We start from the raw sequence: 15,238 nt of genomic DNA on the forward strand, positions 1-15,238 counted from the left end.
GAAGGAGGCCATTCAGCCCATCGAGTCTGCACCGGCCCTTGGAAAGAGCGCCCTACCCAAGCCCACGCCTCCACCCTATCCCCCGTAACCCAGTAACCCCACCCAACACTGAGGGCAATTTTGGACACTGAGGGCAATTTATCACGGCCAATCCACCTAACCTGCCCATCTTTCGGGACTTGTGGGAGGAAACCGGAGCACCCGGAGGAAACCCACGCGGACACGGGGAGAACGCGCAGGCTCCCCACAGGCAGTGACCCAAGCCGGGAATCAAACTGGGACTGTGAAGCAATTGTGCTAACCACTGTGCTGAGTTGCAGAGGGTGGAACCCTATTACTAGGTCAAATAGCGTGTGGTCACTGAGTGCCTCCAGTCAGTCAAGAGGAAGTACAAAGGCCTCTCGACTGTGGGTTGTGCTTTATTGACTGTCGCGCTATCTCTTAGTCACAGAGTCACTCCCCCGAGCTCAGGCCACCACCTGGTCCCGCGGAGCTTATTTGCAAAACGCTCCTCATTTCAAAACTCCCGTGACTCAAAAGGTGCCAAAGGAGTGAACGAGAGATATTTTAATTTACATACCCGAGAGCTCTCGCAGCACCCCGGCGCACAGCGAGGCGAGTGATCAATAAACTGCATTTGCCTTTTCTCAGAGATTAATCTCACGCCAGGGATTGGATTGGATTGGATTTGTTTATTGTCACGTGTACCGAGGTACAGTGAAAAGTATTTTCCTGCGAGCAGCTCAACAGATCATTAAGTACATGGGAAGAAAAGGGAATAAAAGAAAATACATAATAGGGCAACACAACATATACAATGTAACTGCATAAGCACTGGCATCGGATGAAGAATACAGGGTGTAGTGTTAATGAGGTCAGTCCATAAGAAGGTCATTTAGGAGTCGGTGACAGTGGGGAAGAAGCTGTTTTTGAGTCTGTTCGTGCGTGTTCTCAGGCTTCTGTATCTCCTGCCCGATGGAAGAAGTTGGAAGAGTGAGTAAGCCGGGTGGGAGGGGTCTTTTAAGATGCTGCCCGCTTTCCCCAGGCAGCGGGAGGTGTAGATGGAATCAATGGATGGGAGGCAGGTTTGTGTGATGGACTGGGCAGTGTTCACGACTCTCTGAAGTTTCTTGCCGTCTTGGGACAAGCAGTTACCATACCAGGCTGTGATGCAGCCCGATAGGATGCTTTCTGGGGTGCATCTGCCGCCCCCCCCCACCCCCAATCTCGACAGGAGAGGATCCAGGCAGGGATTTGGTTTGAAGTCTCCTCGCAGGAACAAGGCCCCTGACACTGCAGCACTCCTGCAGTAGTGCACTGAGAATCGTGCGCTGGGATTGGGGATCGAACCCGCAACCTGCTGGGTCCCTCCCGCCCCCGGTTGCGAGCGCTACCCACTGGGGCGGAGCTCTGTCCATCAGGCTCGTCGGCCGCCTCAGAGGGAGAGGCCGACCTGATCACAGAATGACAGCTTCCGGAGAATCCCGGCTGCGTGGCAGGAGGCCATTCAGCCCATCGGGTCTGCACCCACCCCTCCGAAAGAGCCCCTACCTCTCCCACCCTATCCTCCTAACCTGCGCCTCTTTGGACACTGAGGGGCAATTGTAGCGCGGCCAATCCACCCAACCCGCACACGCTGGTGAGGAAACCGGAGCACCAGGAGGAAAGCCACCCGCACACGGGGAGAACGGGCAGGCTCCGTGCAGACAGTCACCCGAGGCCGGGATTGACATCGGGACCCACATGCACGTAACTCCCAGCCCCATCGGTCAGACAGTCATCTCGGCCCTGTTATAAGGAAGACGTCCCACGTGCCTTGCTGCGCAGTCAGAAAGAGGCTTGTCACCAAGCTTTAAGTCCGATCTGCGGTTCAGCTCCAGATCGTTGACGGGAAACTGGTGCTTTTCTCCCCAACCTTTCGAAATATTCAGCGACGGTGGGCGGAGCTGCTGAGTAATTGATTCATCGAAGATCCAACAGGAAACAACTTTTGCCTGAGTGCAGGCAGGAGGGTCAACCATGCAATAACCCGCATTTATATAGCGCCCTTATTGTCCCGAGGGGACCGCGACCTGGAGAAGGAGATATTGGTACAGGGTAACCAACGTCTTGGTTAGCGTGGTAGGATTTAGGGAGTGGTTTAGAGGAGGGGGAGAGGGGCTGGAGAGGTTGAGGGAGGGAATCCCAGAGCTCAGGACCCCCATGAAGACAAGGCCGCCAATATCGGATTTGCCGGGATAGGGACGACGGGATCAGAAAAGGGGAAAACGATCGGATTTGGCAGAGGGGGAGGGGTGTGCGTGACCAGATCAGGAATGAGACGATAGGACTGGGATGGGAGCAATAGGTAGCAGTGGCCGCGGGTGTGGGGACTAGTTGGGGGGGGGGGGGAGCGTCCAGGCGAGGGTACGAGGCAGCCAGCAGCAGCCCCATGTGCTTCGAGTGCGAAATGTGGGAAGTCCCGAGTGTGAAGTACGTTGATGTCAACAACCAATCTGTTGTGGTCGAACGGGTTAAGGGGCCTTCAGGTCGGCCTGGTTGGGTTATTCTGGGGAGACGGCAACGTGGGCAAGATTTGCTCCCCCTTCACCAGGAGATTTAAGGCTTCCCCGATTTGAAGCTCTTAACTTCTCGTTCTCAGGGCCTAACAATGAATGTGTTCTGCGGCGTTAATCCTAACCATTGGGAATTTGCATTTCACGTTTTTGGTGCATTAAAAAAAAAAGGAAGAACAAAAAGCCGGTTTTAATTTGGTTTATTGGAAATTGTAACTTGCTGACTCTCAATGCAGCAGTGAAGGCTACAATTACCACGATCTACGTGTCCAATCCCTCCCCCCCACGCACACAGAACGTTGGTGATCCAGAATGTTCTATTTTGTTGTCACACCGTGCGCCAGCCGGAGGGAAACATTTGCAGACACTTGTAATATTGATCTGGGTAAATCTGAAAGGCTTCCTCCAGCCACAGAGATGATTTTACCCCCATCCCGTGTGCCCTTGGCATTGTGGGAAATATATGAACGGGCGACAACTGGGGAATGTCGCCAAGTAAGTAAAGAATTGGACGGGGGCTTAACAGGGTCGATGCCTGAGAGGCTGCTCCCCCTGAGACCATCCAAAGTTATCTTGCCCGTCTCTCCACTCACATCAAGGTTTAGCTCAGTTGGCTAGACGGCTGGGTCGCGATGCGGAGCGAGGCCAGCAGTGCGGGTTCGATTCCCTCGCCGGCTGAGGTTACCCATGAAGGCCCCGCCTTCTCCACCTCGCCCATCGCCTGAGGTGTGGTGACCCTCAGGTTAAATTGCCACCAGTCAGCTCTCCCCCCCTCCCCCCCCCCCCCTCAAAGGGCAAAGCGGACTATGGTCATCTGGGCATATGGAGACTTCACCTTTCACACCTGACTGAAAGTGGAAGTGCACCACCACAGGTGAGAAGCAGCAATTGCAGCGTGACATGTTTACACAGGTAATTTAATTACCTGTATAAATTTAGTCTGGGAATTGATAATGAGGAAAGCCAATGAAAGTCAGACAGCGGCATAACCGAGAAACTTGTAGAGCAGAGATTTGGGATGTGGGCGTCGCTGGGCCGGGGCCAGCATTTCTTGCTCATCCCAAATTGCCCTGGAACTGAGCATCTCGCTCGGGGCCATTTCAGAGGGGCATCTATGTGTGGGGTCTGGAGTCACGTGTAGGCCAGACCGGGTAAGGACCGCAGATTTCCTTCCCTAAGGGGGCGTTAGTGAACCAGATGGGTTTTTACGACAATCGACAAAGGTTATCTTTTGACTTTTAATTCCAGATTTTTATTGAATTCAAATTTCACCATCTGCTGAGGTGGGATTCGAACCCAGGTCCCCAGAGCGTGGCCCTGGGTTTCTGGATTACTAGCCCAATGGCAATAAAACTACGCCACCGCATCCCAAGTTGGTCCCTTATTTAACTGGTGCAAATTTTGGCTTCACTAACCAAATCTAGGGGAGGCGGTGGCATAGTGGGCTTGAATCATAGAATCAGAGAATTTACGGTGCTGAAGGAGGCCATTCGGCCCATCGAGTCTGCACCGGCCCTTGGAAAGAGCACCCTACTTAAGCCCACGCCTCCACCCTATCCCAGTAACCCCAGCTAACCTTTTTTTTTGGACACTAAGGGGCAATTTATCATGGCCAATCCACCTAACCTGCACATCTTTGGACTGCGGGAGGAAACCGGAGCACCCGGAGGAAACCCACGCAGACACGGGGAGGATGTGCAGACTCCGCACAGTGACCCAAGTGGGAATCGAACCCGGGACCCTGGAGCTGTGAAGCAACAGTGCTAACCACTGTGCTGCCATGCTGAATAGAGGAGCAGGTTCCAAGGGCTGAATTGCCCACTCCTGTTCCTATGAAACAGGCCATTTGCTCCGACCATCCCACACTGGTGCTTCTGTTACACCTTCATCTCAATCTATCGCCGTAACCATCCTTTCCCTTCCATCTCGTGTCTCTCTATCTTCCCCGTTAACTGTATCTACCTGATACGCGTCAGCCCCTCCCGTGCTCCACATCCCCCCCCATTCCCTGGGTGAAGAGGTCTCACTGGATCTATCAGTCACCGTCCAATATTGGTGGCCCTAATTTTGTATTAACTGGCACAGATGGGGATTATCTTCCCACACTCTGTAGCCGCGTAGAAGCAGACGTTGGCAGTTTCGGGATTATTAATTTCCTCCGGTGCATATTACATATGGATTTCGGTTTCGTGAACAGATCGAAGATAGTTTCTCATCACAGGCCAAGATCGGTATCACATTGTTTCCTTTCAGAGGCATTGACACGGTGGAACTGAAACTGAAAGAAAACGAGAGGGGGGAGAGAGAGCGAGAGAGGGAGAGAGAGCAAGAGAGGGAGAGAGGGGGAGAGAGAGCAAGAGAGGGAGAGGGGGAGAGAGAGCAAGAGAGGGAGAGAGGGGGAGGGAGCGAGAGAGGGGGAGAGAGGGAGAGAGAGCAAGAGAGGGAGAGAGGGGGAGGGAGCAAGAGAGGGAGAGAGCGGGAGAGAGAGCAAGAGAGGGAGAGAGCGAGAGGGAGAGAGAGCAAGAGAGGGAGAGAGCGAGAGAGGGAGAGAGAGCAAGAGAGGGGGACAGAGCAAGAGAGGGAGAGAGCAAGAGAGGGGGAGAGAGTGAAAGAGAGGGGGAGAGGGCGAGAGTGCAAGAGAGGGAGAGAGAGGGGGAGAGAGCGAGAGAGGGAGAGAGGGGGAGAGAGCGAGAGAGAGGGAGAGAGAGCAAGAGAGGGAGAGAGAGCAAGAGAGGGAGAGAGAGCAAGAGAGGGGGAGGGAGTGAGAGAGGGAGAGAGAGCAAGAGAGGGAGAGAGTGAGAGGGAGAGAGAGGGAGAGAGCGGGAGAGGGAGCAAGAGAGGGAGAGAGCGAGAGAGGGGGAGAGAGCGAGAGAGGGAGAGAGGGGGAGAGAGCGAGAGAGAGGGAGAGAGCGGGAGAGAGAGCAAGAGAGGGAGAGAGAGCAAGAGAGGGGGAGAGAGTGAAAGGGAGGGGGAGAGAGCGAGAGAGGGAGAGAGAGCGAGAGTGGGAGAGGGAGGGAGGGAGAGGGCGAGGGGGAGAGAGGGAGAGGGGGGAGAGAGGGAGAGAGAGCAAGAGAGGGAGAGAGAGAGAAAGAGCGAGAGAGAGAGCAAGAATGAGAGAGAGAGGCCAATACATGAATGACCGGAGATTTGGGGGATGGGACGGAAGAGCTCACAAAGGTGGATTGTGTCAATCAGAGTATGAGCAAGAGGAAAGGGACCATTCAGCCTCCAGCGGTCCTGCTATCCCGCAAGATCATAGAACATAGAGTGCAGAAGGAGGCCATTCGGCCCATCGAGTCTGCACCGACCCACTTAAGCCCTCACTTTCACCCTATCCCTGTAACCCAATAACCCCTCCTAACCTTTTTGGTCACTAAGGGCAATTAATCACGGCCAATTCATCTAACCTGCACCTCCTTGGACTGTGGGAGGAAACCGGAGCACCCGGAGGAAACCCACGCAGACACGGGGAGAACGTGGAGACTCCACAATGACAGAGACCCAGCGGGGAATCGAACCCGGGACCCTGGAGCTGTGAAGTCACAGTGCTAATCACGTGTGCTACCGTGCTGCCCCACATGGCAGCTTCATACCTTAATGCCATTAACCTACAATATCCTTTCATACACGACACAGGAGCAGACTGTTCGTCCCCACCCGCTCATACTAGTATTAATGTTCTTCATCTCACCCTTTCAGCATGTCATAGAAACCAGGAGTGGGAGCCGATCGGCCCCTCGAGCCTGCTCCGTCAATCATTATGATCATGGCTGATCCCATCGTCCGATCAATAGTCTGATCCGCCTTCCGCCCCGCCCCCCCCATATCCTTTCATCTCCTTCGCCCCAAGGGCGATATCTAACTGCTTCTTGAAGACATACAATTTGGGGGCAGCACGGTGACACAGTGGTTAGCACGGCGCTGAGGACCCGGGTCCGATCCCGGCCCCGGGCCACTGTCCGTCTGGAGTTTGCACATTCTCCCCGTGTCTGCGTGGGTTTCGCCCCCACAACCCAAAGATGCCTGCAGCGGTAACGCCGTAAAACATGGCGCCGGACTTGCACGGACCCGCCCTGCCAGATAGTGTCCCCCATGGTCACCCCCCGCCCCCCAGCCCTCACGGACGTGAGACCACATGCCCCCACCCCCTCGCGTGATCGGGAACTCGGCCAATAGGGGGCGGAGCATCGGGGGAGGGACTTCAGGTGGCGCGCCAACACCGTCCCAAAGGCGCGCGACGCGATGACACCATTTTGGAAGTGGTGGGGGATATGAAACCTGTGTCAAACAGGCGCCACCCCCCCCCCGCCCGATTTCAGCGTCAGAAGGGGTTTTCCGGCCAATCGCTGATTGCTCAGTCGTGGAGCCCGCTCGAGGACCAGGTCGCCCTATTGAGGGATGGGCACCGCCCCGCGTTGTCACCGACTGCTCCCTTTTTATCGACAACCTCCTTCGGATTCCCCGGCCGTTCCTTTCCCCCAACACTCAACCAAAAATCTTCCAGGGAGACACCGGGGAGCATTAGCTCCGGGGTTAAGGTAAGTACGTGCCGCGCGAACAGGATAAACGAGGAGCATCTCCGGAACCCGCGGAGGCGCCGCCGCCCCCGCCCTCGGTTTCAAACCGAGCGGACAAGAGCCCTCTTTCCTGAGCCTCGCCCGGCAGGCCACAAAACCTGGGCCAGTCAATGTCCATTTTGTTTTCGATACATTTTTATTAGGTTTTCCCCCTCCCCCCCCCCAATCTCTTCTACAAGCATCACAGCCGGAGAACGGGAAATGGGTACCGACCAGAACAAGAATTACTGCCAGTGGGGCAACAAACAAGACAAGGATAAATTTAGGGCAATATGTGCCTCCAGGTTTCAATGCTGGATCAATGGAACAACTGATTAACGGGAAGAGTGGGGGCAAGGATGACATGATAATATAAATGCTGAAGGATAACAGTCAAGGTCGCACGCCTGACGGTACCGCAACATTAAGTCTAACAAAACGGAACGGTTTATGGCTACAGGAGCAAGCCTGTCAAAGGCGTGCCTGGGAATTCAAGTTTGGGGTCCCATACTTTTCGGAATGCATCAGACGTAGAGCGGATCACAGAGATCAGGAATTCCTTTGGGATGCGTTCCATAATTAGCCTGTGCCATTGAAGGATATTTGTTGCTAATCCATGGGTGTGGGACATTTCACAAGCTGCAACGGTCAGGTTATTGTACAGCCTTTTCCCGTTAGGAGCAGGCATTGTCCCATCTGGAAGACCCAGAATTAGGAAAGCTCTGGCTGGAATTCTCTGGTCATCGGGATTCTCTGTTCCCGTTGGGAGCGCATCCCCGCCCGCGGGTTTCCTGGTGGCGTGGGGTGTCTTCAATGGGAAGTCCTATTCACAGGCGGCAGTAGAGAATCCCGCTGCCAGCGAAGGGCGCGCCATCGATTAACACGCGGCTGGAGAACCTCACCCACTATCAGAAACACTCTCCAGCGCTCTGACTATACCAGACCAACAGGATTGAATCTTAACATCGGTCCATAGGGAGTGTATATTATCACCCTCGGCTACCAGGCACTTTAGGCACATCGGGGACATAGCTGTGTCTGAGACTTGGGCTGGATTCTCCGTCCCACCGCGCCAGGTTTCTGGTTCAGCTCGCCGCCAGGATGCTCCGTTTCGCCGGCTGGTCAATGGGGTTCCCCATTGTGTGGCAGCCCCACGGCGTCGGGAAACCCCCGGGCTGCCGGAAAATCGGAGCATCCTGACGGCAGAGAATCCAGCCCAAGGTGTGAAATGCAGATGGTGCAGTATCTTAAATTGGGTCTCCTTCGTCTTATTGCGAACAGAAATGTTACTGGTATAGTCCCTTATATTGCCCCAAGTCTCCTCATCAATATTGATTGCCAAGTCCTTTTCCCAAGAGTTCAAGATACCCAACATCATAGAATTTACAGTGCAGAAGGAGGCCATTCAGCCCATCGAGTCTGCACCAGCCCTTGGAAAAAGCATGGAAACATGCTAACGCAAGATCTAAATATGATTTAAGGTTTCATAGAACTTGCTGATTAACTGTTTAGGCTCCACAGAATTCAGGACCTTTTCCACAGGGTAAATTGAGGAGTCCAGACGCAAAGCTGGGTAAAGTCTCAAAGTTGTAAATAGTGTCTCGGGATGGCAAATTGTTGGCATAGCTACTCAAAAGATGACAAGGAAGCATCTCTGAACATGCCCCCCAGCCCATCGATGCCCCTAACTCTCCTTGTGTCGAATCCATGGTCAATTAGATTGGGGGGGAGGGGCTCTGGACTGCACTGGGTAGGAGAGACAGTGGAAGTCAGTTTAGATCTCCCTTCTAGCTGATGGACCAACCTCCACGCTCCAGAAGCATGAATGATAATTAGATTTTCACACTTAGGCAGGTGGTGGAATTCAAACTCAATAAAATGTCTGGAACTAAATGTCTAATGATGACCATTAGTGAACTAGACAGGTTTTTATGATCATGAAAACCATTGTCGAATCTCGTAAAAACCCATCTGGTTCACTAATGCCCCTTTAGGGAAGGAAATCTGCCGACCTTACCCGGTCTGGCCTACACGTGACTCCAGACCCCACAGCGAATGTGGTTGACTTTTAACTGCCCCTCTGAAGTGTCCGAGCGAGACGCTCAGTAGATTTCAACCGTTACAAAACACGAAAAAGCAATGAAACCGGACAACCACCCCTGCACCCTAACAGCACAGTGGGTGGACCTATACCTCTGGGACTGTAGCAGTTCAAGAAGGCAGCTCACCGCCACCTTCTGAAGGGCAACTAGGGGTGGGCAATAAATGCTGGGCCCAACCAGCGATTCCCACAAACCATGAATGAATTTTTAAAAAATAATTAGCCGGATATAAATATCCCTGGGTGCCCTAGTGGGATTTGAACTTGCGTCACCAAATCGCAAGGCTTGGTCACTAACCGGCCAACGTAACCACTACGCTATCATTCACTGTAGGCAGACAAAATAAGGATCAGCATTCTGGAATTCTGTCCCTCTCCCCGACCAAAGCCAGCGATTAACCCTGTGCTAAACCAAGGGGCTGGTTTAGCACAGGGCTAAATCGCTGGCTTTGAAAGCAGACCAAGGCAGGCCAGCAGCACGGTTCAATTCCCGTACCAGCCTCCCCGAACAGGCGCCGGAATGTGGCGACTAGGGGCTTTTCACAGTAACTTCATTTGAAGCCTACTTGTGACAATAAGCGATTTTCATTTCATTTCATTTCATATATGAGAAAAAAAAGTGCAAACTGCCTGGCAAGTAGACTCGAACTGCTAGAGCTGTTGCCATGGAGAATGCACCAGCTGACTGACAGTTAACTGCCAGGCATTGTTTGAAATGTAAGACTGGAAGTTTGACACTAATTGGTCAAGGCATTGCCCTGAGGAATGAACCAGTGAATGGCTGTCGCTTATTTTCGTTTGGCTGAAACAGGCACAGTGCCATGTGCCAATCATAGAGTCTACCTGTCAACCAATCAGCATTCTCTTCTCATACTGTATAAACTGTTGTATTCCCACCTACACTGGTATTCCTGCCAAGTTTACTGATGAGTGTAAGATGAAAAACTTTGACGTGTCTCTTTTTTCAGGAATACTCAAGCCCTGGACCACTAAACAACTATTGATATGAACTGTCTTAATAGGTGCACAATTCAAAAAGTTGGCAGATGTTAGTTAATCTAATACAAGCGCCATGAAAAACCCTAGAGAAAGGTCTCGAAGAATCGCAAGGTACATTAACATTGTACTATTTAGCCACATCCACACAGAGTAAGTCACCCTACAATTTTCCCCTTAACAACATTGTGCAAAGTCAAATGCATTGGTAATATAAGGGTTACATTGAGTGGCTGAATGGCCTACTCTTGATACGATGACGAGATTTCCCACTTTGAATGTGGTCCGAATGAATATGGTTTCATCGAGGCGTTCAAGGGAACCTTTGATCATTTTTGGAATAGAAGTAGAGTGCAGGGCTACGGGGGAAGAAAGGTGGGGCAACGGCGCTGAGCCGCAATGTTCGTTTGGAGAGCCGGTGCAGATACAATGGGCCAAATGTAACAACTCCATGATTGCCTCAGGGACCCCCTCCCCACACCTCCCCAGGAGGTTAAAAGTCCTTTCTCTCTGCTAGCCACAGAGCTCACTTCAACCCATTTCCAAGTAGGTGTGGTTGCAAAAGGGTATCAGGAATAGATAAGTAGGGGCAGCACGGTGGCGCAGTGGGTTAGCCCTGATGCCTCACGGAGCCGAGGTTCCAGGTTCGATCCCGGCTCTGGGTCACTGTCCATGTGCAGTTTGCACATTCTCCCCGTGTCTGCGTGGGTCTCGCCCCCACAACCCAAAGGTGTGCAGGGTAGGTGGATTGGCCACGCTAAATTGCCCCTTAATTGGGAAAAATGAATTGGGTACTCTAAATTTTATTTTTTTTAAAAGGAATCAATCAGCAGTTTGATGTTGAATTGTGAAGCCCGCTCAACGAGAATGGGCAAGTGAAATGTCCCATTGGTCGGGGTGGGTGGGTGGGGGCGTTTTCCTTGTGACTGAAGGACAGAAAGCATCCAATCTCTGTTCTACCTGACCTGGCTTGGTGGAACAGTGCAGCTCAAGGTCGACTGGGCAATTGATGAGCAGTAGAGGAGATCTCCCCCCTCCGATTCAGCCGCCAGTCAAGGCTTGCCCTCCCGTTCAAAACCGCAGGCTCACAAAGTTCGACTAGGCCAAACCACCAGGAATCCAGAGTTTGGAGATGCCTTGGTCATTGAGGGCCGGTGATGCCTCCGCCACTCCCAATGGACAAGTCTAGGGTTGGGGAATATCGTTTAAGAATAATTGAATCTTTTTTCTTTCAGGAATTTCTTAACCTTTGGAAGTCCCCCCAGACAGCAGGGTGGGCGAGGGCAGCTGGGTTATTGAATATATTCAAGGCAGAGTTAGGTAGGTTTTTGCTGGAAAGGGTATTTGGGGATGGTGAAGACAGGGCCATGATCATATTGAATGTCGGAACATGCCCGGTGGGAGAGTAAGATCATAAGACCATAAGGCATAGGAGCATAATTAGGCCACTCGGCCCATCGAGTCTGCTCCGCCATTCAATCATGGCTGATATTTTCTCATCCCCATTCTCCTGCCTTCTCCCCATAACCCCTGATCCCTTATTTATCAAGAGCCTATCTATCTCTGTCTTAAAGACACTCAGTGATTTGGCCTCCACAGCCTTCTACGGCAAGGAGTTCCACAGATTCGCCACCCTCTGGCTGAAGAAATTCCTCCTCATCTCTGTCCCTTTAGTATGAGGCTGCGCCCTCTGCTTCTAGTTTTTCCTACAAGTGGAAACATCCTCTCCACGTCCACTCTATCCAGGCCTCGCAGTATCCTGTAAGTTTCAATAAGATCCCCCCCCCCCCCCCCTCATCCTGCTAAACTCCAACGAGTACAGACCCAGAGTCCTCACCCGCTCCTCAGATGCCAAGCTCTTCATTCCAGGGATCATTCTTGTGAACCCCCTCTGGACCCTTTCCAAGGCCAGCACATCCTTCCTTAGATATGGGGCCCAAAACTGCTCACAGTACTCCAAAAGGGATCTGACCTGAGTCTTATACAGCCTCAGAAGTACATCCCTGCCCTTGTATTCTAGCCCTCTCGACATGAATGCTAACATTGCATTTGCCTTCCTAACGGCCATCCAGAAAATGGATGGGCCATTTTCTAGAATCGAGACCTGCATGTAAACCTTAAGAGAATTCTGAATTAGAACTCCTAAGTCCCTTTGTGCTTCTGATTTCCTAAGCCTTTTTCCATTTAGAAAATAGCCTGTGCCTCCATTCTTCCTACCGAAGTGCATAACCTCACACTTTTCCACATTGTATTCCATCTGCCACTTCTTTGCCCACTCTCCTAGTCTGTCCAAGTCCTTCTGCAGCCCCCCCCCCCCCTGCTTCCTCAATACTACCTGCCCCTCTACAGATCTTTGTCTCATCTGCAAACTTAGCAAGAGTACCCTCAGTTCTTTCTTCCGGATCAAGTGGCCTATTCCTGCTCCTAGATTCATAGTGCAATCCCATGCCTTGTTCGCCCTTCCCAAGCGCATTACCTCACGCCATTCCGGGTTGAATTCCACTTGCCACAGCTCTGCTCACCTGACCAGTTTGTCGATAGCTCCTACTAGCCTCCTCACTATTTACCACCCTACCGATTTTCATATCCTCAGCTCTTTGTTCCTAAGTGACACTTACATCAGCCAGACATGTCCGTAGCCCTCCATGGCTTCACACCCCCTTAGTTCTGTGACCAGACTCCGGAACCCTCCGATATCTTGACGTTCCGCTAATTCTGGCCTCCTGACACCCCCCATTTCCACCGCCCCACCATTGCCGGCAGACTGAACCCCGAGGTCTGGAAGAGGGTGATTGAAAAAGAGTACAGCAATTATCAATTGCTAATCACACTGCTGTGTATATATTTATATATATATGTGTGTGTATATATATTATAATATGAAATGGTTTAAGTCGATTTGGCACTATTTACAAAAAGGAATTTTTACAGTTCCATAATTTACTGTCCTGGCCCCAGATCTTTGAAGAAGTGAAAGTCTTCTTTCGCACATCGCACAGACTGTGCCGAGCTTGGTACCAAAGGCTTTCGCTGTGATCGATCGTAGGACTATTGCACAACTGGTCGCAGGTCGGGGCGAAGGCTTTCAGAGTTCCAAAGCGTCCGAAATGTCCACCGTCACCTTGATGAAAATCGTGTCGTCCTTTATGTAATGATGCGTCTCGTTCTCCAGCACCGGCTGGGGGACGAACAGCGGGCAGCCCGACGCGATGTTCATGTCCGTGTGCGGCTTCCTGAAGCTGGTGCTGTCGGGGTCCGGTTTGAACATGTCCGTCATGTGCTTCTTGGACGGCCCCTGGTCCAGTAAGGCCAGCGTCACCTTCTGCCTGAAGGGCCAGGGCAGCAGGGGGTCGTACTCGCCGCGCATCACCACAAAGAAAAGAGACAGGTGCGTACCCTTGCCCATGCCATCCCCATTGAGGTACACCCGGGCGCACATCTTGTACCCGAACGGGCTGGTGTAGAAAGGCTGGCTGTACAGCGAGAGGATCTTGCCCGACACCGCCTCCTGTTTCTGCCGGGTGTAGTCGCGGATTTTCCAAACCAGCTGGCCGTTGTAGCTGGCTGTCTCCAGCAGCTGGAATCGCAGATCGAACTCGGCCAGCCTCACCTCGTGGACACTGAGCATGCTGTCGTGCTGGCTGACTTGATGCTCGACCGACGCTGAAATGCAAACCGGGGATATTTTATTACCGACACTCAAAAACAAAAGAAATCAATTCTTAAAGCGTCAACTCCGCCTGCTCCTTTGCCACTCCTTCCAGGCGTCACCTGTGGCTCAGTGGTTGGCACTCTTGCCCTCTCAGTCATAGGTTCAAATCCCACACCTGGGCGACTTGAGTCAAATTGATGTGGGACTGCAGTACTGAGGGAGTGCTGCACTGTCGGGGGAACAGTCGTTTGGGTAACGTTAAACCATGGACCCGTCTAGGTGAAGGTAAAACATCCCATGGTACTATTTGAAGACGAGTAGGCCAATAGATCTCCCTAAACATGTTGCTGGTTGTGGGATCTTGCTGTGCATAAATCATGTTTTACAGCACAGAACGCAGCCTTTCATCCCATTGCCGGCCATCAAGCTCCTATCCCATTCCAATCCCATTTTCCATCTCTTAGTCCGTAGCCTTGTGTGCTGTGGCGTTTTGAATACTCATTAAAATGCTTCTTAAATGTTGTGAGGGTTCCCGCCTCTACTCCCCCCTTTCAGGCAGCGAGTTCCAGATTCCCCCCACCCTCTGGGTGAAAAGGTTTTTCCTCAAATCCCCTCGAAATCTCCCGCCCCTTACCGTAAATCTATGCCCCCTGGTCACTGACCCCTCCACTGCGGGGGAAACATTTCTTCCTGGGCAGCACGGAGGCACAGTGGTTAGCACAGTTGCTTCGCAGCTCCAGGGTCCCGGGTTCGATTCCCGGCTTGGGTCACTGTCTGTGCGGAGTCTGCACCTTCTCCCCCGTGTCTGCGTGGGTTTCCTCCGGGCGCTCCGGTTTCCTCCCACAGTCCCGAAAGACGTGCTTGTTAGGTGGATTGGCCGTGCTAAATTGCCCTTAGTGTCCAAAAAGGTTAGGAGGGGTTATTGGGTGACGGGGATAGGGTGGCGGTGTGGGCTTGGGGAGGGTGCTCTCTCCAAGGGCTGGTGCAGACTCGACGGGCCGAATGGCCTCCTTCTGCACTGTAAATTCTATGAAAATCTTCGAGCTACTTTGAGCAGCACAAAAGTCTATTCCTGTGAAACTGATACCTTTGAGACTGCTCCTTTAAACATGGATTGTGCAGACTCGACGGGCCGAACGGCCTCCTTCTGCACTGTAGATTCCATGAACCAACACTGACTAAACCGCCCTGCTGAAAGCCCATTTGAATGTGCGCCTGCAATTCTACCTGTTGCACGGCAACGAGTTGCTCACGCACAGACGAACAAGGACAGGAGGAGGCCACTCGGTCCCTCGAGCCTGCTCTCCCATTCAATACGATCGTGGCTGATCTGAATGTGACCTCAGCCCACATTCCTGCCCCACCCCCGATAACCTTT

At 52.4% G+C, this 15,238-nt stretch overlaps 1 protein-coding gene across 1 annotated transcript in view; it reads right to left on the bottom strand.

Moving 5' to 3' along the window:
• Window positions 1-12,959: 12,959 nt before the first annotated feature.
• The window catches only part of LOC140402359 (TNF receptor-associated factor 3-like), an 80,194-nt gene continuing 77,915 nt past the window's right edge, over window positions 12,960-15,238 (bottom strand). Inside the window, exon 11 of the mRNA XM_072490085.1 lies at window positions 12,960-13,871. Coding sequence (XP_072346186.1) covers window positions 13,294-13,871 — 578 coding nt within the window. The 3' untranslated portion in view covers window positions 12,960-13,293. The remainder of the gene's footprint in view (window positions 13,872-15,238) is intronic.

The sequence above is a fragment of the Scyliorhinus torazame genome, chromosome 25 (assembly GCF_047496885.1).
Source record: "Scyliorhinus torazame isolate Kashiwa2021f chromosome 25, sScyTor2.1, whole genome shotgun sequence".
In the NCBI taxonomy this organism is placed as follows: domain Eukaryota; kingdom Metazoa; phylum Chordata; class Chondrichthyes; order Carcharhiniformes; family Scyliorhinidae; genus Scyliorhinus; species Scyliorhinus torazame.